Source organism: Octopus sinensis, linkage group LG30, assembly GCF_006345805.1.
Source record: "Octopus sinensis linkage group LG30, ASM634580v1, whole genome shotgun sequence".
In the NCBI taxonomy this organism is placed as follows: Eukaryota; Metazoa; Mollusca; class Cephalopoda; order Octopoda; family Octopodidae; genus Octopus; species Octopus sinensis.
In genome coordinates, this window is record NC_043026.1 from 12,218,534 (window position 1) to 12,245,347 (window position 26,814).

At 39.1% G+C, this 26,814-nt stretch overlaps 3 protein-coding genes across 3 annotated transcripts; 2 read left to right on the top strand and 1 right to left on the bottom strand.

Annotated features, from left to right (window-relative positions):
• Positions 1-4,767, top strand: LOC118768622 (zinc finger protein 2 homolog). Its single transcript, XM_036515466.1, has 4 exons — positions 1-206; positions 638-1,248; positions 2,584-2,662; positions 4,427-4,767. The coding sequence occupies exons 2-3, from the start codon at positions 655-657 to the stop codon at positions 2,629-2,631; spliced, it is 642 nt and encodes a 213-aa protein (XP_036371359.1). The 5' UTR covers positions 1-206; positions 638-654; the 3' UTR covers positions 2,632-2,662; positions 4,427-4,767.
• On the top strand, positions 2,288-4,646 carry LOC115226449 (zinc finger protein 665-like). Its single transcript, XM_036515161.1, has 3 exons — positions 2,288-2,512; positions 2,595-3,751; positions 4,556-4,646. Exons 2-3 carry the CDS (start codon positions 2,670-2,672, stop codon positions 4,644-4,646), a joined length of 1,173 nt encoding a protein of 390 aa, XP_036371054.1. The 5' UTR covers positions 2,288-2,512; positions 2,595-2,669.
• LOC118768511 (zinc finger protein 239-like) lies at positions 4,643-26,721 on the bottom strand. The gene is made up of 5 exons (XM_036515162.1): positions 26,710-26,721; positions 18,029-18,160; positions 14,589-15,458; positions 6,777-6,838; positions 4,643-4,705 (listed from the first exon to the last, which is right to left on the bottom strand). The coding sequence occupies exons 3-5, from the start codon at positions 15,184-15,186 to the stop codon at positions 4,643-4,645; spliced, it is 723 nt and encodes a 240-aa protein (XP_036371055.1). The 5' UTR covers positions 15,187-15,458; positions 18,029-18,160; positions 26,710-26,721.
• Between the last annotated feature and the right edge of the window lie 93 nt (positions 26,722-26,814).

The window sequence follows — 26,814 nt, forward strand, 5'->3', positions numbered from 1 at the left end:
TTGCCCAAGATGCCACGCAGTGGGACTGAACCCGGAACCATGTGGTTGGTTAGCAAGCTACTTACCAAACAGCCACTCCTTCAGGTTTGGACTAATATCACAGTGGATGGATGGAAAATATACAGAATAAATATTTGTTGGAAACAGGATTAGAAGTTGAAAGGGAGACAAAGAAGAAAAAAAGCATCTGATAAAAATATCTGGATATATCTGTTTCTTTATTGCCCACGAGGGGCTAAACACAGAGGGGACAAACAAGGACAGACAAACGGATTAAGTCGATTACATCGACCCCAGTGCGTATCTGGTACTTAATTTATCGACCCCGAAAAGGATGAAAGGCAAATTCGACCTCGGCGGAATTTGAACTCAGAACGTAGCGACTAACGAAATAACTATTTTTTTACTACCCACAAGGGGCTAAACACAGAGGGGACAAACAAGGACAGACAAATGGATTAAGTCGATTACATCGACCCCAGTGCGTAACTGGTACTTTATTTATCGACCCCGAAAAGGATGAAAGGCAAAGTCGACCTCGGCGGAATTTGAACTCAGAACGCAACGACAGACACAATACCGCTAAGCATTTCGCCCGGTGTGCTAACGTTTCTTCCATTCGCCGCCTTATCTGGATATATCAGCGAAAGAAAAATGGAATTATTTGAGGAAAATGATAAATGTAAATATCAAACTGAAAGGATTGAGTTTATTAGGGAGTTAAAAGATGTTGAAAAAACATCATACCACTGTGAAATCTGTAGCAGATCGTTCACTCAGAAAGGTAATCTTACTACTCACAGACGTATTCATACAGGAGAGAAGCCATATGACTGTGGCATCTGTGGTAAATCATTCTCTCAGAAAATTAGCTTAATTACACACAGACGTATTCATACAGGAGAGAAGCAATATTACTGTGATATCTGTGGTAAATCATTCTCTCAAAATAACCACTTAGTTACACATAAACTCACTCATACGAGAGAGAAGCCATATCAGTGTGATATCTGCGGTAAATCGTTCTGTCAAAAAATTAGCTTAAATATACATAAGCACACTCATACAGGGGAGAAACCATATCACTGTGATACCTGTGGGAGAGCATTCTCTGATAAAAATACCTTAACTACACACAAGCGTATTCATACAGGAGAGAAGCCATATCGCTGTGATATCTGTGGTAAATCCTTCTCTGTAGGTAGTACTTTAATTAACACAAACGTATTCATACAGGCGAGAAACCATATGACTGTGGCATCTGTGGTAAATCATTCTCTCAGAAAATTAGCTTAATTACACACAGACGTATTCATACAGGAGAGAAGCAATATTACTGTGATATCTGTGGTAAATCATCTCTCAAAATAACCACTTAGTTACACATAAACTCACTCATACGAGAGAGAAGCCATATCAGTGTGATATCTGCGGTAAATCGTTGTCAAAAAATTAGCTTAAATATACATAAGCACACTCATACAGGGAGAGAAACCATATCACTGTGATACCTGTGGGAGAGCATTCTCTGATAAAAATACCTTAACTACACACAAGCGTATTCATACAGGAGAGAAGCCATATCGCTGTGATATCTGTGGTAAATCCTTCTCTGTAGGTAGTACTTTAATTAAACACAAACGTATTCATACAGGCGAGAAACCATATGACTGTGGCATCTGTGGTAAATCATTCTCTCAGAAAATTAGCTTAATTACACACAGACGTATTCATACAGGAGAGAAGCAATATTACTGTGATATCTGTGGTAAATCATTCTCTCAAAATAACCACTTAGTTACACATAAACTCACTCATACGAGAGAGAAGCCATATCAGTGTGATATCTGCGGTAAATCGTTGTCAAAAAATTAGCTTAAATATACATAAGCACACTCATACAGGGGAGAAACCATATCACTGTGATACTGTGGGAGAGCATTCTCTGATAAAAATACCTTAACTACACACAAGCGTATTCATACAGGAGAGAAGCCATATCGCTGTGATATCTGTGGTAAATCCTTCTCTGTAGGTAGTACTTTAATTAAACACAAACGTATTCATACAGGCGAGAAACCATATGACTGTGGCATCTGTGGTAAATCATTCTCTCAGAAAATTAGCTTAATTACACACAGACGTATTCATACAGGAGAGAAGCAATATTACTGTGATATCTGTGGTAAATCATTCTCTCAAAATAACCACTTAGTTACACATAAACTCACTCATACGAGAGAGAAGCCATATCAGTGTGATATCTGCGGTAAATCGTTGTCAAAAAATTAGCTTAAATATACATAAGCACACTCATACAGGGGAGAAACCATATCACTGTGATACCTGTGGGAGAGCATTCTCTGATAAAAATACCTTAACTACACACAAGCGTATTCATACAGGAGAGAAGCCATATCGCTGTGATATCTGTGGTAAATCCTTCTCTGTAGGTAGTACTTTAATTAAACACAAACGTATTCATACAGGCGAGAAACCATATCACTGTGATATCTGTAACAAGTCATTCTCTCAGAACACTCACCTAACTACTCACAAACACATCCATACAAGAGAGAAACCATGACTGTGACATCTGTGGCAAATCATTTTCTGTTAGTAGTACCTTAACTACACATAAACGCATTCATACAGGGGAGAGGCCATATATGTGTGGCATCTGTGGTAAATCTTTCACCCGAAATAATACGTTAACTTCTCACAAACGGATTCATACGGGAGAGAAGCCTTATCAGTGTGATATCTGTAGTAAATCATTTTCTCGATATGAATGCTTCACTATACACAAGTGTCTACATACAGGAGAAAAACCATATCAGTGTAATATCTGTGGTAAAACATTCACTTCAACTTCTCAGTTACGATCACACAAACGTATTCATACAGGAGAGAGGCCTTGTCACTGTGATAAATGCGGTAAATCATTCCATAAAAGTAATGCTTTAAAAGTACATAAATCTATTCATACAGGAGAGAAGCCATATAACTGTGATATCTGTGGTAAATCATTCTGTCAAAAGGTTGATTTAAATAAACATAGGCGTATTCACACAGGTGAGAAGCCATACAGTTGTGATATCTGTGGTAAATCATTTTCTCAAAATATTCACTTAACATCTCACCAACGTATTCATACAGGAGAGAAGCCATATCAGTGTAATATCTGTGGTAAATCATTCTCTGGAAGCAGTGCTTTGAATTCTCACAAACGTATTCATACAGGAGAGAAGCCATACCAGTGTGATATCTGCAATAAATATTTTTTGCGCTCTGACTATTTGACTATTCACAAACGTATTCATACAGGAGAGAAACCATTTCAGTGTGATATTTGTAAGAAGTCATTCTCTGACAGAACTAGATTAAGAACACACAAGTATATTCATACAGGAAAGAAGCCATATAAGTGTGATATTTGTGGGAAGTCATTCTCTCAAAGTAGTAATTTGATGACACACAAGCGTAGTCACACAGGGGAGAAGCCATATCGGTGTAATATCTGCAGTAAATCATTCTCTGTAAGTTCTAGCTTAACAATACATAGACGTATTCATACAGGAGAGAAACCATTTCAGTGTGATATTTGTAAGAAGTCATTCTCTGACAGAACTAGATTAAGAACACACAAGTATATTCATACAGGAAAGAAGCCATACAGTTGTGATATCTGTGGTAAATCATTTTCTCAAAATATTCACTTAACATCTCACCAACGTATTCATACAGGAGAGAAGCCATATCAGTGTAATATCTGTGGTAAATCATTCTCTGAACGCAGTAACTTGAATGCACACATACATACTCACACAGGAGAGAAACCATATCACTGTGACATCTGTGGCAAATCATTTTCTGTTAGTAGTACCTTAACTACACACAAATATATTCATACAGGAGAGAAGCCATATCCCTGTGATATTTGTGGTAAATCTTTTCTCCAGAAGGGTAACTTAACTAAACATAAATATATTCATACAGGAGAGAAACCATATTGCTGTGATATCTGTGGTAAATCATTCCCTGAAGGAAGTCATTTAACTAGACACAGACGTATTCATACAGGAGAGAGGCCATATCACTGTGATATCTGTGATAAATCATTCTATCATGCTGGTAACTTCACAACACACAAATATATTCATACAGGAGAGAAGCCATATCCCTGTGATATTTGTGGTAAATCTTTTCTCCAGAAGGGTACCTTAACTAAACATAAATATATTCATACAGGAGAGAAACCATATTGCTGTGATATCTGTGGTAAATCATTCCCTGAAGGAAGTCATTTAACTAGACACAGACGTATTCATACAGGAGAGAGGCCATATCACTGTGATATCTGTGGTAAATCATTCTCTGAAGGAAGTCATTTAACTAGACACAGACGTATTCATACAGGAGAGAGGCCATATCACTGTGATATCTGTGGTAAATCATTCTCTCAAAATAATCATTTAACTGCACACAGACACACACATACTGGAGAGAAACCGTATCACTGTGATTTCTGTGGTAAATCATTCTCTGCGAGTAGTAATTTAACTAAACACAAAAACATTCACACAGGAGACAAACCAAACAAACATGGTATTTGTGGTTCATCATTCCCTAACGGAAGCAATTAAATTAAACCAATGCTCTCACACAAGAAAGAAGGCTGGTCATCTCGATACTGTAACTGCACCTGTGTAATCATACAGAAGATTAATTGTATCACTGACAAAAGTCATTCTCTAAATGAAATATCTATATATATAAAACTGTAGTTGTGTGAGTGTCTGTCTCCTACGATTTAGATTCCTAACTCCTCCCACATTTTGCGGTGCAGTTTAACCAAATTCGGGTATCTTATAGTCGTGATTCATATCGAGCCCGTCTGAGTATTAGCGTGCGTCTACGATGAGTCTATGATTTTAAAAATAATTTAACATCATTTTTTATTCCATTTTAATGCATAATTTTTCGTGTGTCGATGGTGGCGGAGTTGGCGTCCACGCTCAAACACCTGCACCTGTGTTTGCTTCTCCCCCTTCTTCCCTCCCTCGTGAAGCTGTGGGGAAGGGAGTGTAAGGAAATCAACGTCGTAAAGCGTTGTCAAGGAGACCAGCGTTCTTTTAGAACAACGACTTCATGGCTTGAAGACACCAAAACAGAAATGGCTAAGAAAGCCCGAATTGGCATCTATAAGGGAAGTAACTCTCTAAAAATGCTTATATAGTTATTTCCCTTACAAACCCGAGCAACGCCGGGCGATACTGATAGTATAAAAATAAATGTATTAGAAGGTTTGGAGATGATTTACAGGTATTACATATTAGAAGAAATAAGGTACAGTCAACTCTCGCTACTATGCCAGTTTTGCGCAGTCCCGGCCAAATAATAAACAAAAAATTTTTACTATGCCACCCTCAACTCTCGCTACTATGCCAGTTTTGCGCGGTCCCGGCCAAATAATAAACAAAAAATTTTGACTATGCCTCCCTCAACTCTCGCTACTATGCCTCTTGTAAACTGAAGCGCACGCAACTTTTCGAAATTTTGTACTCCTACATTTTGTACATTTCGTATTTGTAATCTTGCGGAAAAGTTCAGAAAGTAGCACACAATGTCAGCTCAGAAACGCAAGCGGACTGAGTTTACGCTGAAGGAAAAGGAGATTATCGATGCTGCGAAAAACGTTATTGTTGGGCCCCTCGTATCATTAGTAATATTAGTAATAAAGCGTTGTCAAGGAGACCAGCGTTCTTTTAGAACAACGACTTCATGGCTTGAAGACACCAAAACAGAAATGGCTAAGAAAGTTCGAATTGGCATCTATAAGGGAAGTAACTCTCTAAAAATGCTTATATAGCTATTTCCCTTACAAACCCGAGCAACGCCGGGCGATACTGCTAGTGATTTATAAAAACATGTGACATTCTAATAAATATCCGTAAATATAAAACCATCCGGATTTCTGAGTACCTCATATCTTTCTAATATATAATACCTGTAAATCATCTCCAAACCTTCTAATACATTTATTTTCATATATTTCTTTTAGAGAATGACTTTTGTCAAACAAAAGTATCCCATCCAATTTTCTCTATAGGTTGAGGTTTGTGTTACAAAGTAACACAATGAAGTTTGGACAAAAATCTTACCACCAGGTGAGGGGTTGTGTCATGGGTAACCCCATGGCAGTTAATTTTGCTAATGTCTTCATAACGAAATTCAAGATAGTTACTGAAGACTTTCAAATCCCTACTTGGTCACGAACCACTGCTCTGGTTACAGTTCATTGATGATATCTTTTTAGCCTGGGAATAATCATGGGATATTTTAATTGACTTCTTGCATTTCTCTCTTTTACTCGTTTCAGTCATTCGACTGCGGCCATGCTGGAGCACCGCCTTTAGTCGAGCAAATCGACCCCGGGACTTATTCTTTGTAAGTCCAGTACTTATTCTATCGGTCTCTTTTTGCCGAACCGCTAAGTAACGGGGACGTAAACACACCAGCATCAGTTGTCAAGCAATGCTAGGGGTACAAACACAGACACACACACATATATACGACAAGCTTCTTTCAGTTTCCGTCTACCAAATCCACTCACAAGGCATTGGTCGGCCCGGGGCTATAGCAGAAGACACTCACCCAAGATGCCACGCAGTGGGACTGAACCCGGAACCATGTGGTTGGTTAGCAAGCTACTTACCACACAGCTGTGACTGTTATGCTAAAAACTATGGCTTTATGTCCTACATAAAATTTACGTTTAGTTTTTCAAAAACCATAGTTGAAAAGAAATATGTTTGCAGGTTATTAGCATCTTGCCCTGGAGGGATGAATAAAATGATAGGAGAATTTCATAATATTTACTAAATATTCTTTTCCTTTTTCCAGTTGTAAAATTGATAACTAAAGACTGATGGTGTTATTCTGTCAATGTGGGATTGACTGCAGCCATGCTGGAGCATTGCCGTAAAGGGTTTTAGTTGAAGAAATCGATTCCAGGACTTATTCTTTGTAAGCCTTGCACTTATTCTATTGGTCCCTTTTGCCAAAATCGTAAGTTATGGGGATGCAAACACACCAGCATTATACCACTTGAGGTGAGACATATTTGCCCTGTTTTATAAAACAAATTTCAAACAGATGTCGGGACTCAAAAACCACTTAAGTGCTCGTGTAAAGCAAAAACACATCTAAAAAGATGGATACACATGTACTTGTATATGATATGGTTCCGGGTTCAGTCCCACTGCGTGGCATCTTGGGCAAGTGTCTTCTGCTATAGCCCCAGGCAGACCAATGCCTTGTGAGTGGATTTGGTAGATGGAAACTGGAAGAATTTTTTGCATTCATATAATTTTGAATTTCTCTGTGACATTTTTCATTTTGAACTCAATAAAGACAGGCAAGCTGTTGAAATATCATTCAAACCAATAAAATATCCATTGCACTCTTCATATTGTCTCTCTTTTACTTGTTTCAGTCATTTGACTGCGGCCATGCTGGAGCACCGCCTTTAGTCGAGCAAATCGACCCCGTGACTTATTCTTTTGTAAGCCCGGTACTTATTCTATCGGTCTCTTTTCTCTTTTACTTGTTTCAGTCATTTGACTGTGGCCATGCTGGAGCACCGCCTTTAGTCGAGCAAATTGACCCCGTGACTTATTCTTTGTAAGCCCAGTACTTATTCTATCGGTCTCTTTTGCCGAACCGCTAAGTGATGGGGACATAAACACACCAGCATCGGTTGTCAGGCAATGCTAGGGGGACAAACGCAGACACATACACACACATATATATATATACATACATATATACGACGGGCTTCTTTCAGTTTCCGTCTACCAAATCCACTCACAAGGCATTGGTTGGCCCGGGGCTATAGCAGAAGACACTTGCCCAAGATGCCACGCAGTGGGACTGAACCCGGAACCATATCATGTACAAGTACATGTGTATCCATCTTTTTAGATGTGTTTTTGCTTTACACGAGCACTTAAGTGGTTTTTGAGTCCCGACATCTGTTTGAAATTTGTTTTATAAAACAGGGCAAATATGTCTCACCTCAAGTGGTATAATGCTGTGTGTTTGCATCCCCATAACTTACGATTTTGGCAAAAGGGACCAATAGAATAAGTGCAAGGCTTACAAAGAATAAGTCCTGGAACCGATTTTTTCAACTAAAACCCTTTAAGGCAGTGAGTGCTCCAGTATGGCTGCAGGTAAATAACTGAAACAAGTAGAAGAATAAAGACTTATAATCTTGATGTTCTGTTCAATAGAATTGATTAAATATCTGCTGATTTCAGAAGGCTTATTGAGAAGTTCTGAGTGAAGCTCCACCCAGCATTTTTGAGTAGACACATCATCGTTTAGCGTCCGCTTTCCATGCTGCCATGGGTTGGACGGTTCAACTGGGGTCTGGGAAGCCAAAAGGCTGCACCAGGATCCAGTCTGATCTGGCAATGTTTCTACGGCTGGATGCCCTTCCTAACGCCAACCACTCCATGAGTGTAGTGGGTGCTTTTTATGTGCCACCGGCACAATGCCAGACGAGGCTGGCAAACGGCCATGATCGGATGGTGCTTTTTACATGCCACCAGCACGGAGGCCAGGCAAGGCTGGCAAACGGCCACGATCGGATGGTGCTTTTTACATGCCACCAGCACGGAGGCCAGGCAAGGCTGGCAAACGGCCACGATCGGATGGTGCTTTTTACATGCCACCAGCACGGAGGCCAGGCAAGGCTGGCAAACGGCCACGATCGGATGGTGCTTTTTACATGCCACCAGCACGGAGGCCAGGCAAGGCTGGCAAACGGCCACGATCGGATGGTGCTTTTTACATGCCACCAGCACGGAGGCCAGGCAAGGCTGGCAACGGCCACGATCGGATGGTGCTTTTTACATGCCACCAGCACGGAGGCCAGGCAAGGCTGGCAAACGGCCACGATCGGATGGTACTTTTTACATGCCACCAGCACGGAGGCCAGGCAAGGCTGGCAAACGGCCACGATCGGATGGTGCTTTTTACATGCCACCAGCACGGAGGCCAGGCAAGGCTGGCAAACGGCCACGATCGGATGGTGCTTTTTACATGCCACCAGCACGGAGGCCAGGCAAGGCTGGCAAACGGCCACGATCGGATGGTACTTTTTACATGCCACCAGCACGGAGGCCAGGCAAGGCTGGCAAACGGCCACGATCGGATGGTGCTTTTTACGTGCCACCAGCATGGAGGCCAGGCGAATCTTTATATAAAGTGTTGAACCTTCTCTTGAGCACATCCTTAGATGTATTAAACAATGTCATTTGAAATGCAGAGTTGTAATGTTTAATATTGTTCAGAAAATCCTTTGACTGGATGGAAGTGCCTTTCAGAAGATCCATAAGAGATTGAGGAGGAGCTGGTGGTGCTGATAATCTTACCTTACCTATTTCTTTACTACCCACAAGGGGCTAAACAAGGACAGACATAGGTATTAAGTCGATTACTTCGACCCCAGTGCGTAACTGGTACTTAATTTATCGACCCCGAAAGGATGTAAGGCAAAGTCGATCTCGGCGGAATTTGAACTCACAACGTAACGGCAGACGAAATACCTATCTCTTTACTTCCCACAAGGGGCTAAACACAGAGGGGACAAACAAGGACAGACATAGGTATTAAGTCGATTACTTCGACTCCAGTGCGTAACTGGTACTTAATTTATCGACCCCGAAAGGATGAAAGGCAAAGTCGACCTCGGCAGAATTTGAACTCAGAACGTAACGGCAGACAAAATATCTATTTCTTTATTACCCACAAGGGGCTAAACACAGAGGGGACAAACAAGGACAGACATAGGTATTAAGTTGATTACATCGACTCCAGTGCGTAACTGGTACTTAATTTATCGACCCTGAAAGGATGAAAGGCAAAATCGACCTCGGCGGAATTTGAACTCAGAACGTAACGGCAGATGAAATACCGCTAAGCGTTTCGCCCGGCGTGCTAACGTTTCTGCCAGCTCGCCGCCTTACCACCTGAGCAGCACATGCCAATGGTTTCCTTTGAAAAATTTGGGAAAGTCTCATCTTGCTGCTGTCTTGAGACTCCATTTAACATGCTGCAGCATGCATTTGCTGATCTTGAGAAAGTCTCATCTCCTTTCTCTCTTGAGACTCTCGCCTTCAGTTTTCTACAACCCCCCTCACTTTATTGTTGATTCTGGAGAGATTACATCTTTTCTTTGGTGGCATCTTTCAATATTGTAAACAAAGTAGCTTGCTAACCAACCACATGGTTCCGGGTTCAGTCCCACTGCGTGGCACCTTGGGCAAGTGTCTTCTACTATAGCCTCGGGCCGACCAAAGCCTTGTGAGTGGATTTGGTAGACGGAAACTGAAAGAAGCCCGTCGTATATATGTATATATATACATGTATGTGTGTGTGTTTGTATGTCCATGTTTGTCCCCCTAGCATTGCTTGACAACCGATGCTGGTGTGTTTATGTCCCTGTCACTTAGCAGTTCGGCAAAAGAGACCAATAGATTAAGTACTGGGCTTACAAAAGAATAAGTCCCGGGGTCGAGTTGCTCGATTACAGGCGGTGCTCCAGTCAAATGACTGAAACAAGTAAAAGAGTATAGAAAAAAATTATACATTAATCTCCACTTTCGTAAGCAGTTGTATGTATGTGGTATAAACAATATTATAGCCTTATCAAAAGTAAAATAAAAGTGAAACGATATTATATTGCTGGAAAAAAAATAGAAGTCAAAAGTGAAAGAATAAAAGTAAAACTATCATACTGCTGAAAAAAAAGGGTCACATAAGTGGAGTACTCAGCACCCCGCTGAGCAAAGAAAAACCTTCATGCTAAATTTGGTACAGATCGATCCAGCAGTTTGGCTGTGCATAGAGTAAACACACATACACACACAGTGAATTTTATAATATATATATATTTGTTTCTTTATTGCCCACAAGGGGCAAAACACAGAGGGGACAAACAAGGACAGACAAACGAATTAAGTCGATTACATCGACCCCAGTGCGTAACTGGTATTTAATTTATCGACCTCGAAAGGATGAAAGGTAAAGTCGACTTCGGCGGAATTTGAACTCAGAACGTAACGGCAGACAAAATACGGCTATGCATTTCGCCCGGCATGCTAACGGTTCTGCCAGCTCACCGCCTTTTATAATATATATATATTAGGTTGGGGCATAATTAATTGTGGCTCTTATTCAATAAATTTTATTCAAACAAAAAATTTAAACAGAATGCAGCACAGAAATTGAAGTAGATGGTGAATATGCTCCAGAATAATCATTTAAAGATATTTTTGTTAAATGTTATTGTTTTTGTTGAATAAAATTTATTGAAAAAAAACCGCAATAATTATGCATCAATCTAATTTAATTATCAGATTTAACTATTATCGTTAATCCTGGATATTTACTACGTATCACATGACTGATGGATTCAGTATCTCTATATATATAAACGGCAGTTTGTCTGTCGGTGTGTCTGTCAGGTTGTACCCTCACCCTGACCACAGCTTTCAACTGATTCTGATGAAACTTGACACACACATAGCCCAATGTCATAATTCAAAACTAACGCAGCGAAAATTTTGAAAAATTCCCCCAGTTCTGAAAAAAATCGATAAATTCGACATGGGGTCGAGAATCTAAGCTTTTTATTTGCAACGCATTTTCTGTTGTAGTTTTCGCAACTTGCAATCGATTTTCACCAAACTCATGGTGAAGCTTAATGTTACCCTAAGAAGCTTAATTCTGACGTTAGTTTTCCATGCAATACCTTACCATTAGAAAAAAATCGATAAAATCATGCCATTTGGGGAAATCGCGTTCAAATTCAAGATGACATATTTTCGACAATATCTTTCTCAAATTGGCAGGAATCTTTTTTAAATTCACAGCGAGCATCATGTCTGCTCCAGGGGCTCTTACATACCCGGACAATGCCGGGCTATGCTGCTAGTACTTACTATATGGTAGTTGCATTCTATGTCATCAAAATTTGTGTTGAATATATTTTATATATTATAATAAGACAAATACAACAGAACAATATTCAAGAAATGCATTATTATTTATAAAATTATATCCATTAACCAATCAATTTATACCTAATTTCACTTTTTTATTTAATTTATTTTAATTACAATTATTAAAAAAAACCCTTCTTATTATATACATACATATATCACGTTATCACATGACCGACCAGACCATCAGATGTTTTAGCCTTCAAATGACGCCACCCCGCTGTCTAAGCGAGCAGGCCAACAGAAGAAAGAGTGAGAGAAAGTGTGGTGAAAGAGTACAGCAGGGATCACCACCCCCTGCCGGAGCCTCGTGGAGCTTTTAGGTGTTTTCGCTCAATAAACACTCACAACGCCCGGTCTAGGAATCGAAACCGCGATCCTACAACCGCGAGTCCGCTGCCCTAACCACTAGGCCATTGCGCCTCCACACACACACACATATATATATATGATATGGTTTCTTCACTGAATGAATGCATTTGTGTCCACTTGAGGTACTTGAATCAATGAATGAGTTACTGCAAATATTACAGTTATAAGGATTCCAACCTGGGGTGGAGCAAGTGAGGCACATACCCTGAGTCCCACAGTTTTTAAAAACAGTTATTTTTTCTATGCGAGTTCCCACATTTTGGTGGGGGTGACACACAATTTTGATGATTGCCCTGGGTGCTGTTTACCCCAGCTACACCCTTGCCTCTATGAATGTGTTTGTATATAGTTATGATACTTTCATCAGAGCAGGATTTATCAAAGATACCATGGTAATATGTTTTCTCTCCGGTATGAATACATAGTGAAGATGCCGACGACCGCTTGGTTCAAAGTTTCTCTTGACCAGAAATGGCCTGAACTCTTTGTATGACCAACTTCCCTGTACATAATTCCCTGTCCCCCTATATGGCTTTGCTTTTGCTTTTTGAGCCAATAAAAATTGAATTGAATTGAATTTGTGTGTGTCTGTGTGTGTGTGAGTTGTTATTACTTACAGGGAATAATGTACCACAGATATCCCAAATTCTGTATGAATGTACTTGTGTTCAATTAAATAATCAACTTGAGAGAATGATTCACCACAAATATTTTTTGTTGTGTTTGTTCCTTCTCAAGCCATGCCTGGCTCATAAGGGCCGGTTTCCCGGTTTCTTGGCATACAGGCTCCCCACTGGGACGGGACGCCGGTCAATCGCAGGCGAGCTGCAAGATGCAGGAGGAAAGAGTGAGAGAAAGTTGTGGGGAAAGAGTCAGCAGAAGTTTCGCCATTACCTTCTGACGGAGCGGCGTGGAGCTTAGGTGTTTTCGCTCATAAACACACACATTGCCCGGTCTGAGATTCGAACCCATGATCCCTCGACCGTGAGTCCGCAGCTCTAACCACTAGGCCATATATGTAAGCTGTATTCATTTTGTATGAATGTTATTTCTGTTCCTTCTCGAGCCATGCCTGGCTCATTAGAGCCGGTTTCCCGGTTTCCTTGGCGTATAGGTTCCCCACCTGGACAGGACGCCGGTCCTTCACAGATGAGTTGCAAGATGCAGGAGGAAAGAGTGAGAGAAAGTTGTGGTGAAAGAGTCAGCAGAAGTTTCGCCATTACCTTCTGCCGGAGCCGCGTGGAGCTTAGGTGTTTTGCTCATAAACACACACATTGTCCGGTCTGAGATTCGAACCCGCGATCCCTTGACTGTGAGTCCACTACTCTAATCACTAGGCCATGTGCCTCCACTACCACAAATATCAGTGATATGGTGTATTTCTATGTATGAATGTGTTTGGTAATAGGAAGGCAATCATTTCAATAGGGGGATTTACTATAGATATTGCAATGTTATAGCTTCTCTCTTGTATCTGTTTCTTTATTACCCACAAGGGGCTAAACATAGAGGGGACAAACAAGGACAGACAAATGGATTAAGTCGATTACATCGATCCCAGTGCGTAACTGGTACTTAATTCATCGACCCCGAAAGGATGAAAGGCAAAGTCGACTTCGGTGGAATTTGAACTCAGAACATAACGTCAGATGAAATACGGCTACACATTTCGTCCGGCGTGCTAACGTTTCTGCCAGCTTGCCGCCTTCTGTCTTGTATGAGTAAGTCTGTGTACAGGTAAGTAACTGCTTACAGAGAATGATTTACCACATATATCACAAGGATACGGTTTCTCTCCTGTATGGCTGCGTTTGTGTGTAGTTAAGTTACTACATACAGAGAATGATTTCCCACAGATATCACACTGATACGGCTTCTCTCCCGTATGAACACGTTTGTGTCTGGTTAAGCGACCAGCTTCAGGGAATGATTTACCACAAATATCACAGTCATGTGGCTTCCCTCCCGTATGAATGTATTTGTGTCTAGTTAATATTTCATTCTGAGAGAATGATTTGCCACAGATATCACATCTATATGGCTTTTCTCCTGTGTGAATGTATTTGTGCTTTGCTAAATTATTATGTGAGAATGATTTGCCACAGATATCACAGTGATATGGTTTGTCTCCTGTATGTGTGCGTTTGTGTTTAGTTAAAGGACTAGATTCGGAGAATGATTTACCACAGATGTCACAGTGATACGGCTTCTCACCCGTATGAATACGCTTGTGTTTAGTCAACTGAGCAATTTGAGGGAATGATTTACCACAGATATCACACGGATATGGCCTCTCTCCTGTATGAGTGCGTTTATGTTTAGATAACGGGCCCGTTGCAGAGAATGATCTACCACAGGTATCACATTTGTATGGTTTCTCACCTGTATGAATGCGTGTGTGAGTAATTAAGGGTCCAACTTGAGAAAATGATTTGCCACAGATATCACAGCGATATGGCTTCTCCCCTGTATGAATACGCTCATGGACACTTAAACTACTCTTCTGACAGAATGATTTTCCACAGATATCACAGCGAAATGGCTTCTCTCCTGTATGAATACGTTTGTGTACATTAAGGGCACCCGTTTGAGAGAATGGCTTTTTACAGATATCACAGTAGTGTAATCTTTTTTCTATATTAGTTGGAATCTCTTCAGTCAAGTCAGTCATTTTAGACTGTGATTCACATTTAACAAGGTCCTCATACAATTCACTTTCCATTTTTTCTTCCCTCTCCATAATATACGAATGGTTATATCTGTTCTGATTTTATATTTTTTCCTAAGGAATAATTAGGCAACGTTTCCATAAACTGTGGTCTTAACCAATATCAGAAGATGCTGTTAACTCTGCAGTAATCCAAGGTCAATAAAAATTCAAAGTCATTTCAAACACACTCCAGATAATGAAGTCAAGAAATTTTGTTAAAGGTCTCAATGATTCTACCATACATTTATATAAACAGGGTCATATCTGTTCTGTATTCTTTAATGCCAATGTCACCTGGTAATCTGAAACAAGAAAAAAGAAAGGGAACAGTATAAATTATTAAGAATACTTGATATTTTTGGGAATGAACAGTCAAAGTTTCACGACTTTTTTGTAATAACATTTTCTTTATAGTTTGTTGGCACCATGAGTGGCTGTGTGGTAAGTAGCTTGTTTACCAACCACATGGTTCCGGGTTCAGTCCCACTGCGTGGCACCTTGGGCAAGTGTCTTCTACTATAGCCCCAGGCCGACCAAAGCCTTGTGAGTGGATTTCCTAGACGGAAACTGAAAGAAGCCCGTCGTATATATGTATATATATAAGTATGTGTGTATCTGTGTTTGTCCCCCCAACATCGCTTGACAACCGATGCTGGTGTGTTTACGTCCCCGTAACTTAGCGGTTCGGCAAAAAAGAGACCGATAAAATAAGTACTAGGCTCACAAAGAATAAGTCCTGGGGTCAATTTGATCGACTAAAGGCGGTGCTCCAGCATGGCCACAGTCACATGACTGAAACAAGTAAAAGAGAGTAAAGAGTATGAATTAAGAATACTTGACATTTTTTAAATCGAACAAAGTTTCACAACTTTTTTGTAATAACATTTTCTTTATATTTTGTAGGCACCTTATCTGAAATTGACATGTTTACAAACTTGAGTTGCATCTTTATATTGTATAAAGGGTAAAAAACCCCTTCAGTTATGAAGCCTTTCCTTTGGATAACATCAGTAACAAGGAGAGGTTGGTATGTCTGGGCAACTGCTGGTCTTCCATAAACAACTCTGCCCAGACTTGTGTCTTGGAGGGGAACTTTTTAGGTGCAATCCCATGGCCCTTCATAATTCACGTCCATTGAATTATTCATGAATATTTATTTTCAGGCCATTTTTTTCAATAACCATAAATGGAAAGTGAATCTTTCTTCGGCAATTTCCGTAAATTCTTTTTACTTCTTTCATTGTTTGAATCGCTTGTATTTAAGTACTTTGTGTGTGTGCATATATATATATATATATATATTTAACAATTAAGGATAACTTCTTAATAAGGGATCTTAACAAGAAATTATCAGGTAGATAGCGTGAAAAACCTCATAAGAGAAAAATTTCGAAAATAATTCTTTCTTATTGAACATATTAATTTATATATAGAGGGCATTATTACAGATAAATGCCTCACGCTAAGAGGGACATCAGTCATTTCTACCAAAAATTTTACTAATCATACCCAATGCAATTTTTCAAAGCAAGACATTTAAAAAATGAATCTTGCTTTGAAAAATTGCATTAGGTATGATTAGTAAAATTTTTGGTAGAAATGACTGATGTCCCTCTTAGCGTGAGGCATTTATCTGTAATAATGCCCTCTATATATAAATATATATATATAGGGTTTTGCTGAACCCTAATTATATAACGTAATGTTTTAAATATACCGTAAATGGTCTTTTTACATAACTGAACACTACTTGGTAAAATTATTAATTAATAATTAATTAATTTTACCCTTATTATTATTGACTATATATATATATATATATATATATATATATATACATAAAGGGTGAAATATAATTAATTTAATAAAATTAATAAATTTCACCTAGTAGTTTTTTCGGTATGGAAATGACCATATTCGGTAAGGATTATATTAATTATAATAAAGGGTTAATTGCAACAAGTTGCTCAAAAGTACATACTGAAAATGTTAGAAATAGCAGCCAAATAGGTCACCATTTCTACTACTAGAAAAATAAGTCTCCACAAACAAACAGAATTTGTAACCCGTATATGGTAAAGAGAAAGAAGACAACGAAATCCCAGCCTATTATATATATATATACTAGCAGTATCGCCCGGCGTTGCTCGGGTTTGTAAGGGAAATAACTATAAAGCATTTTTAGAGAGTTATAGCCAAAAAATAGCAAAAGATGCATTAAAAATGGAAAAAAAATTATGGTAAATTTTTTTAAAAAATCGATGACTCATCGTAGACATTTTTAGAGAGTTAATTCCCTTTATTAAAAAAATATGCATTAAAATGGAAAAAAATGATGTTAAATTATTTTTAAAATCGTAGACGCGCGCTAATACCCAGAAGGGCTCGATATGAATCACGACTATAAGATACCCGAATTTGGTTAAACTGCACCGCAAAATGTGGGAGTAGTTAGGAATCTAAATCGAAGGGGACAGACACTCACACAACTACAGTTTTATATATAAAGATATTCGTATACACAAATATACATACAGAAGGCATTCTTTCGGTTTGATTCGACGATCCAAGAACTAATGGGTTGTGTGTGTGTGTGTGTGCTTCTTCTTGTCTGTGTGTGCGTGCGTGTTTTTATGTATTTATGTGTTGTGGAATATAGATATAACGAAATTATAGACAAGCACACACGCACGAATCTTGCACTTCCTTCTGTCGCCACCAGCCACACCTTCTCTAACCACAAACCTGCATATACCTCGCCACTAAACAACCGTATTTCGATACAGATCCTTACTTTCCTTAATTTCTTGTTATCCACCAGAATAGCTTATGGTGAAAATAAGTGAACAAAATAATGTGGCAAAATAATTACCTTAGATAACGACATTCCACTTCTTGTTACGACAGGGCGGCCACGAACAAACGTTCTGTTCTGTGTTCCATGCGCTGCTTCCGTTTCTATCGAAGTAGCGTCACTTCCTTTATCAAATTCAGGTTGTTATATCTCTCTTTACTCTTTTTACTCTTTTTACTTGTTTCAGTCATTTGACTGCGGCCATGCTGGAGCACCGCCTTTAGTCGATCAAATCGACCCCGGGACTTATTCTTTTGTAAGCCCAGTACTTATTCTATCGGTCTCGCTTTTGCCGAACCGCTAAGTAACGGGGACGTAAACACACCAGCATCGGTTGTCAAGCAATGCTAGGGGAACAAACACAGACACACAAACATATTCACACACACTTATATATATATATATATACATATATACGACAGGCTTCTTCCAGTTTCCGTCTACCAAATCCACTCACAAGGCATTGGTCGGCCCGGGGCTATAGCAGAAGACACGTGCCCAAGGTGCCACGCAGTGGGACTGAACCCGGAACCATGTGGTTGGTTAGCAAGCTACTTACCACACAGCCACTCCTGCGCCTATGTCGAAGTATATCGGTGGAAAACTCCTCATAACTTTTTTATTTTTCGGAAATTTCAGAAACATTTTTGCAAATGTGTGGGATCTTTTCGGTTTGAATGGCAGTTTTTTCTAGCGGTGTCATATGAAATTGTCACTCATAATTATGACCCTAGTATCGATCTGTTTTAAGGTTAGGGCTAGAGTTAGGGTTAGGTTTAGGGGTGGGGAAAGGGTATCTTTTTTTCTTCACAAATGTAAATAAACCCAATCTGTTTCTTAAACGAGGGACATATTCATACGGCACAGAATGTTTTTTTTTACCTCAATTGACGTCATTGATTGGTTGAAATTGCAGAAACTGAAGAAAGCCTTGTGAGTGGATTTGGTAGGCGGAAACTGAAAGAAGCCCGACGTATATATATATATATATGTATATATATATATATGTATGTGTGTGTGTCTGTGTTTGTCCCCCTAGCATTGCCTGACAACCGATGCTGGTGTGTTTATGTCCCCGTTACTTAGCGGTTAGGCAAAAGCGAGACCGATAGAATAAGTACTGGGCTTACAAAAGAATAAGTCCCGGGGTCGAGTTGCTCGATTAAAGGCGGTGCTCCAGCATGGCCGCAGTCAAATGACTGAAACAAGTAAAAGAGTATTGTATATTGCTGTATTTTTTTAGTCGATTAAAACCTTTTAAACTTTGATATTCGAGTTTGGGTTTATAACAATCATAACCTGCCCGTCGAGGCAAGGTATTGTAACGTAACGGTTAATAAATACTTCCTTAAAACCTCATACATTATTCATCTTACACATCTTACAACATGCTGTCATAGCAACAAATATTTTATAAACACATTCTACCAGTATACGAAGTTTTAAAAGTGTTTAGTTACTCTTTACTCTTTTACTCGTTTCAGTCATTTGACTGCGGCCATGCTGGAGCACCGCCTTTAATCGAGCAACTCGACCCCGGGACTTATTCTTTTGTAAGCCCAGTACTTATTCTATCGGTCTCGCTTTTGCCGAACCGCTAAGTAACGGGGACGTAAACACACCAGCATCGGTTGTCAAGCAATGCTAGGGGGACAAACACAGACACACAAACACACACGCACATACACACACACACACACACATATATATATATATATATTTGTTGAAATAGAAAGATGAATTTTCTTGTTACAGATTATTCAAAAGTTTAACCGATACCTGGGTAGCAAAAACCACAGCAGAATAAAAGGAATTCTGTACAATCTTCGTTCAACTCCATTTCTTCCATTCACTAATAATATTATATATATATATATATATATATATATACGACGGGCTTCTTTCAGTTTCCGTCTACCAAATCCACTCACAAGGCTTTGGTCGGCCCGAGGCTATAGTAGAAGACACTTGCCTAAGGTGCCACGCTGTGGGACTGAACCCGGAACCATGTGTTGGTAAACAAGCTACTTACCACACAGCCACTCCTGCGCCTATAGTTACATGGAAATTATATTAAAAACCTGCCGGTCAAACCGAAAAGATCCCATAATTCGACTATTGGCGATCTTTCGTCTCTAGTAGACCTTTCCGTCGATTTCCGTAAAAAATTTTTTTTTACATATGGGCTTGCGGGAACTTTTGAAGTAATATACATACATCTTTCTTTCACACATTACTGTCTCTTCACACACACTAACAGAAGCACTTCACTTACACAACATACTGTCTGTCTCCCACACCCCATCAAACACACACACATACACATGTACATCAATGCTTCCCCTGGACGGTAACTTCAAAAGAACTTCCCTCGTCATACAATCGCTTTCTCTTAGTGTGTTTCGCTCTCATTACTTCAAAAGTTCCCGCAAGCCCATATGTAAAAAAAAAAATTTTTTTTACGGAAATCGACGGAAAGGTCTACTAGAGACGAAAGATTGCCCGACTATTTACCCCCCAATATTACAGCCGTAAAAATAAATACTTGTCAACTCACCGTTTTCAGATGTAAGCAAAGAATCAGTACCTTGTGGTGTTTCTAGAAATGATTGAGTCAGCAATTCTTCCAGCTTCATTCCACATCTATATTTATATAACTTCTATTTGATTTACGTCTTATCCGTCCGTATGGCGCGTTAAAGCTGGATATGTTTTTAATCCCTGATTAAGTTGGAAATAACTCCTGAATAATAAGGGTATAACAATTAAACCCGTGTTGTATACATACATATGTGTGTGTGTGTGTGTATATGTGTCACACGTACAAAAATTTAAAAACAGATACTAATAATTTAATACAGTAGAGATACAATAATTTGTCAGGTTTTTATAACGCGTCGTGTGTCATCAAGCAATTTTTTTCAAGCTGACAAACATACCGTTAGACCTATTTGAAACCCAGAACGCTTGTCTATGAGAAACCCCCCACCCAAAAAAAGACGCTTGTCTATGAGAAAAAACAACAAAAAACCCCCCAAAAAACCAGAAGTGTTTTTAGAGATCTTTTCGGTTTGAACGGCAGTTTTTTCTAGCGGTGTCATATGAAATTGTCACCCATAATTATGACCCTAGAATCGATCTATTGCATTTCAATCTGTTTTAGGGTTAGGGTTAGTTAGGGTTAGGGGTGTGGTGAAAGGTATCTTTTTTTCTTCACAAATGTAAATAAACCCAATCTGTTTCTTAAACGAGGGACATATTCATACGGCACAGAATGTTTTCACCTCAATAGACGTCATTGATTGGTTGAAATTGCAGAAATTGAAGAAAAAAAACAACAACAAATATCTTACAAACTATAGAATTTTCTCAATAAAGCCAAGAGAAAAAGATGTTTTATAAACACATTCTACCAGTATACGAAGTTTAAAAGTGTTTAGTTACGTGGAAATTATTTTAAAAAACTGCCGTTCAAACCGAAAAGATCCTAAACCGAATCTGTTTCTTAAACGAGGGACATATTCATACGGCACAGAATGTTTTCACCTCAATAGACGTCATTGATTGGTTGAAATTGCAGAAATTGAAGAAAAAAAACAACAAATATCTTACAAACTATAGAATTTTCTCAATAAAGCCAAGAGAAAAAGATGTTTTATAAACACATTCTACCAGTATACGAAGTTTAAAAGTGTTTAGTTACGTGGAAATTATTTTAAAAAACTGCCGTTCAAACCGAAAAGATCCTAAACCGAATCTGTTTCTTAAACGAGGGACTTATTCATACGGCACAGAATGTTTTCACCTCAATAGACGTCATTGATTGGTTGAAATTGCAGAAATTGAAGAGAAAAAAACAACAAATATCTTACAAACTATAGAATTTTCTCAATAAAGCCAAGAGAAAAAGATGTTTTATTTTGACACATTCTACCAGTATACGAAGTTTAAAAGTGTTTAGTTACGTGGAAATTATGTTAAAAAAAACTGCCGTTCAAACCGAAAAGATCCGCTTTTAGTGTTTGGCCCTGGCTTTTATTAATACTCATGGCAAAAGAAACTCAGATAGGAAACTGTAACCGTTTAAATTGGAATGGGACATTAGATGGCATAGTTAGTATGCAAAGAATGAAGACGGTGTCACCTTTACCGCAACCAGTGAGAATATTTATCTCAATGCAGTTCTTCATAAATTTGTGAACAATTAATCTTGTACCATTTCATAAGTTTGGTTGAGACAAATTACGCAATAACGTAATAGGAGTCCCTTTTTTTCAGCTGAAGACAATAAGGAACTGTACCTGGTGGTTCTAGTGAGTTCAAAAAATTCGATGGGGGTAGTTAACACGATCCTGATCTTCAACAACACTGTCAATTGAGTTATAAGTGAATATCTTGCATCCCCAAAGTTCGTCCCCTCCTCGCCGTGGTTGGGGACGCTGGTAACGGGTAGTGTCAGAGCTATGCCGTCGGGAACTTCGGTTCCTGGTAGGGCTACCCAAGGCGGATTGGTCTGACAACCATATGGTTCTAGGTTCAGTCCCACTGCCTGGCACCTTGGGCAAGTGCCTTCTGCTATAGTTTCCCAAAGTCCATTGCGTCCCCAAAGTCCATCCCCTCCTCACTGTGGTTGGGGACGCTGGCAACGGGTAGTGTCAGAGCTATGCCGTCGGGAACTTCGGTTCCTGGTAGGGCCACCCAAGGCGGATTGGTCTGACACCGAGTGGTATTAGGGCCACAACCCGGCAGACGGGGCTCTGGTGAAGACCCTCGGAGTGTCTGTTTCGGCAACCGGCGGCTCCTCGGTCGTTCTGTCCCTGCGTCTGCGGAGAATCTGCGGCAAACAGGATGTCTCCACATGCGGGATTGATGGGGACCGCTTGTGAAATCCACATATTCCCACGAAACTTCTTCCATGAGTAGAAGAAGCCGACTCAACCCGCCCAGGGTGAATGTCGCCACAAGTACAGGTTAGTAGTAAGTGAATATTTCTCCCAGAATCTTATTCAATAGCATATTATTAATGCTATGTACTGCAACATTTATTAGAGTCAGGATAGTTCGCTCACAGACCCAATCTGCATTATTGTTATTAGGAAGAAGATTAGGAGAAATCATCCACCAAATCATCGACGGAATGAGTTGAATTGGATTGAGTGTAAGGAACTGGTCTTCATCAATTGGAAGTCTCCTTTCGCCAAGTTTCAAAATATTACAGCAAATAGTACAGCTGATTGATGTCTTGAAAACCTCAATCTCATTTTTGTTGGAAGCTGAAGTGTTTTCACATGATGAAAGGCAAAGTCGACCTTGGCGGAATTTGAACTCAGAACGTAAAAACAGACGAAATACCTATTTCTTTACTACCCACAAGGGGCTAAACACAGGGAGGACAAACAAGGACATACAAACGGATTAAGTCGATTACATCGACCACAGTGCGTAACTGGTCCTTAATTTATCGACCCCGAAAGGATGAAAGGCAGAATTTGAACTCAGAACGTAGCGGCAGACAAAATACCGCAAAGAAATTTCGCCCGGCGAGCTAACGTTTCTGCCAGCTCGCCGTCGTCAATATATATATCTTTATAGGGGTTTCTTTTAGTCAAAGAAATCAACCCCAGGACTTATTCATAGTAAGCCTACTACTTATTCTATTGGACTCTTTTGCTGGACCATTAAGTTATTTAGTGAAGTATTGAGCTCATCCACTTTTGTTCCTCTTGGAACAATTGGTAGTGTCTGTCAGAAGTCTGACAATAATACTGTGACATTATGGAATAGCGATTTCTAATGTCTCGTAATGTTCTATCAACAGCTTCAAAAGCTTTTTTGTGGGCCATGGTACATTTCTTCCAGACAATCAAGTGACATCGTTGTATTAGTTGAAGAATTTTTAGATATATTACAAACTGGATCTTATATGTTAGATAAATTTAAAGGTAACTTGAATGTTGAATATATATATACACATACATACATACATACATACATACACACAAACACACACACACACACACACACATATATATATATATATACTAGCAGTATCGCCCGGCGTTGCTCAGGTTTGTAAGGGAAATAACTATAAAGCATTTTTAGAGAGTTATAGCCAAAAAACAGCAAAAAAATGGAAAAAAATGATGGTAAATTTTTATTTAGTTAAAAAAAGGTGGAGTTGCGTCCCCTAGACAGTTTGCGGTTTGTGTTTCTGATTCTCGACCCCATGTCGAATTTATCGATTTTTTTCAGAACTGGGGGAACTTTTCAAAATTTTCGCTGCGTTAGTTTTGAATTATGACATTGGGCTATGTGTGTGTCAAGTTTCATCAGAATCGGTTGAAAGCCTTGGTCAGGGTGAGGGTACAAGCAAACAGACACACAGAAACACGCACAGACAAACTGCCGTTTATATATAGAGAGATATATATATATTAATCAATTTAGGGTAGTAAAAAATTCGGTAGAAATTTATCACTACCAGCGGCCCAGTGGAAAAGAAAAATAGTCATGAGACTAAAATGTAAATATATAACAATTTAGGAATGGCCTTAACAGGCCATTCGTCCACTAGACAGAGCAGCCATAACTCTAACCGCCAAATAATGTAATTCGGAAATAGGTGAAAAATTAAAAACGTTTACCCTAATTCATCTTTTAGACGATGCATCGTTTCTGCGTTTTTAATGATAGACCAGCTTAATTAAATTAAATTAAGCTAATCTACCATAGGTCACGCTTCGTCAGTAAAGAAACCTTTGGTAGAGGACAGATATCCCAGAGGCTTCGATACAGTAGCCTCGTGTATATATATATATATATATATATATATATATATATATATATATATATATATATATATATATATATATATATATATATATTATATATATATATATAATATATATATATATATGTGTGTGTGTGTGTGTTTGTGTGTCTGTGTTTGTCCCCCTAGCATTGCTTGACAACCGATGCTGGTGTGTTTACGTCCCCGTAACTTAGCGGTTCGGCAAAAAGAGACCGATAGAATAAGTACTGGGCTTACAAAGAATAAGTCCCGGGGTCGATTTGCTCGACTAAAAGCGGTGCTCCAGCATGGCCGCAGTCAAACGACTGAAACAAGTAAAAGAGTAAAAGAGTATATATATATATATATATATATATATATATATATATATATATATATATATATACGATGGGCTTCTTTCAGTTTCTATGTAACAAATTCTCTTACAAGGCTTTTGTCTGTCCGGGACACTTGCTCAAGATACAGCTGACCTTGGAACTACTACACGGCCACACCTACGACTATTGTGTGTGTGTGTAAGAAAAAGATATTTACAATTTACAATGTGAGAAAATTGAAATTGTATGTCACATCCTGTCACCGATTTACTGCTTGCTGGACCACCAACGAAACAAAACTGAAGTAAGTTAAAACGTTTTAAATTTAGTTCGAAACAATTTACTATAGAATTATCACTTCATGTCACCTCGGACTATATGATGTGTGCGTTTATAAGTTATAAGAAGGGCTACGAAGTAGTCGATCCTTTTGCAAACCGTCCTTTAGTAAACATCAATCGATAAAAAAAAAAATGGACAGTAAGAAATGTTTAAGTTTCACTACGAATGTCACTAGGGTGTGGCCGTTCGTTCTGGCGTGTTGGCATGGAAGAGGTGCAGACGAATAACAGGACAGTACCTCTGTCATTCATCAAGAAATAGTACGGGTTAGGAATTGGGGGTGGAGGAGTCTGAAACCATACGTCTGGTGCCAGACGTTTACCGAAGGTCATCTCTTCAATTAGAAACATTTTTAGAGAGTTATAGCCAAAAAATAGCAAAAAAATGATGGTAATTTTTTTTAAAAATCGTTGACTCATCGTAGACATTTTTAGAGGGTTACTTCCCTTATATAATAGCGAAAAAATGCATTAAAATGGGAAAAAATGATGGTAAATTATTTTTAAAATCGTAGACGCGCGCTAATACCCAGAAGGGCTCGATATGAATCACGACTATAAGATACCCGCTTTTGGTTACACTGCACCGCAAAATGTGGGAGTAGTTAGGAATCTAAATCGTAGGAGACAGACAGACACACAACTTCACTTTTATTATATATAAAGATTTGTGGAATTTTCAGGAAATGTTTGCACACGAGAATTCATATGATTATGCGCAAACAAAAAGCAATGTTTTATGTAGGGTAAGGCGATTTTGGCTGTTGTTTCTGGCACACCCAACGACGACCTATCTCGTTTCTTTGTCACTCTAACATGTATTAATGTCTTTTGACATGTATCAATGTCTTTTGTGACTACGTGCAGTGTATCAATGAAGTCTTAAATAGGCCACCAACTGCCAACCGGTTACTTCCATATATAATTAAACACAATGCCTTGTGAGTGGATTTGGTAGACAGAAACTGAAAGAAGCCTGTCGTATATATGTATATATATATATATATATGTATGTGTGTGTGTTTGTGTGCTGGTGTGTTTACATCCCCGTCACTTAGCGGTTCGGCAAAAAGAGACCGATAGAATAAGTACTGGGCTTACAAAAAGAATAAGTCCCGGGGTCGATTTGCTCGACTGAAGGCGGTGCTCCAGCATGGCCGCAGTCAAATGACTGAAACAAGTAAAAGAGTAAAAGAGAAAAGAGACCGATAGAATAAGTACTGGGCTTACAAAGAATAAGTCCCGGGGTCGATTTGCTCGACTAAAGGCGGTGCTCCAGCATGGCCGCAGTCAAACGACTGAAACAAGTAAAAGAGTAAAAGAGTATATATATAT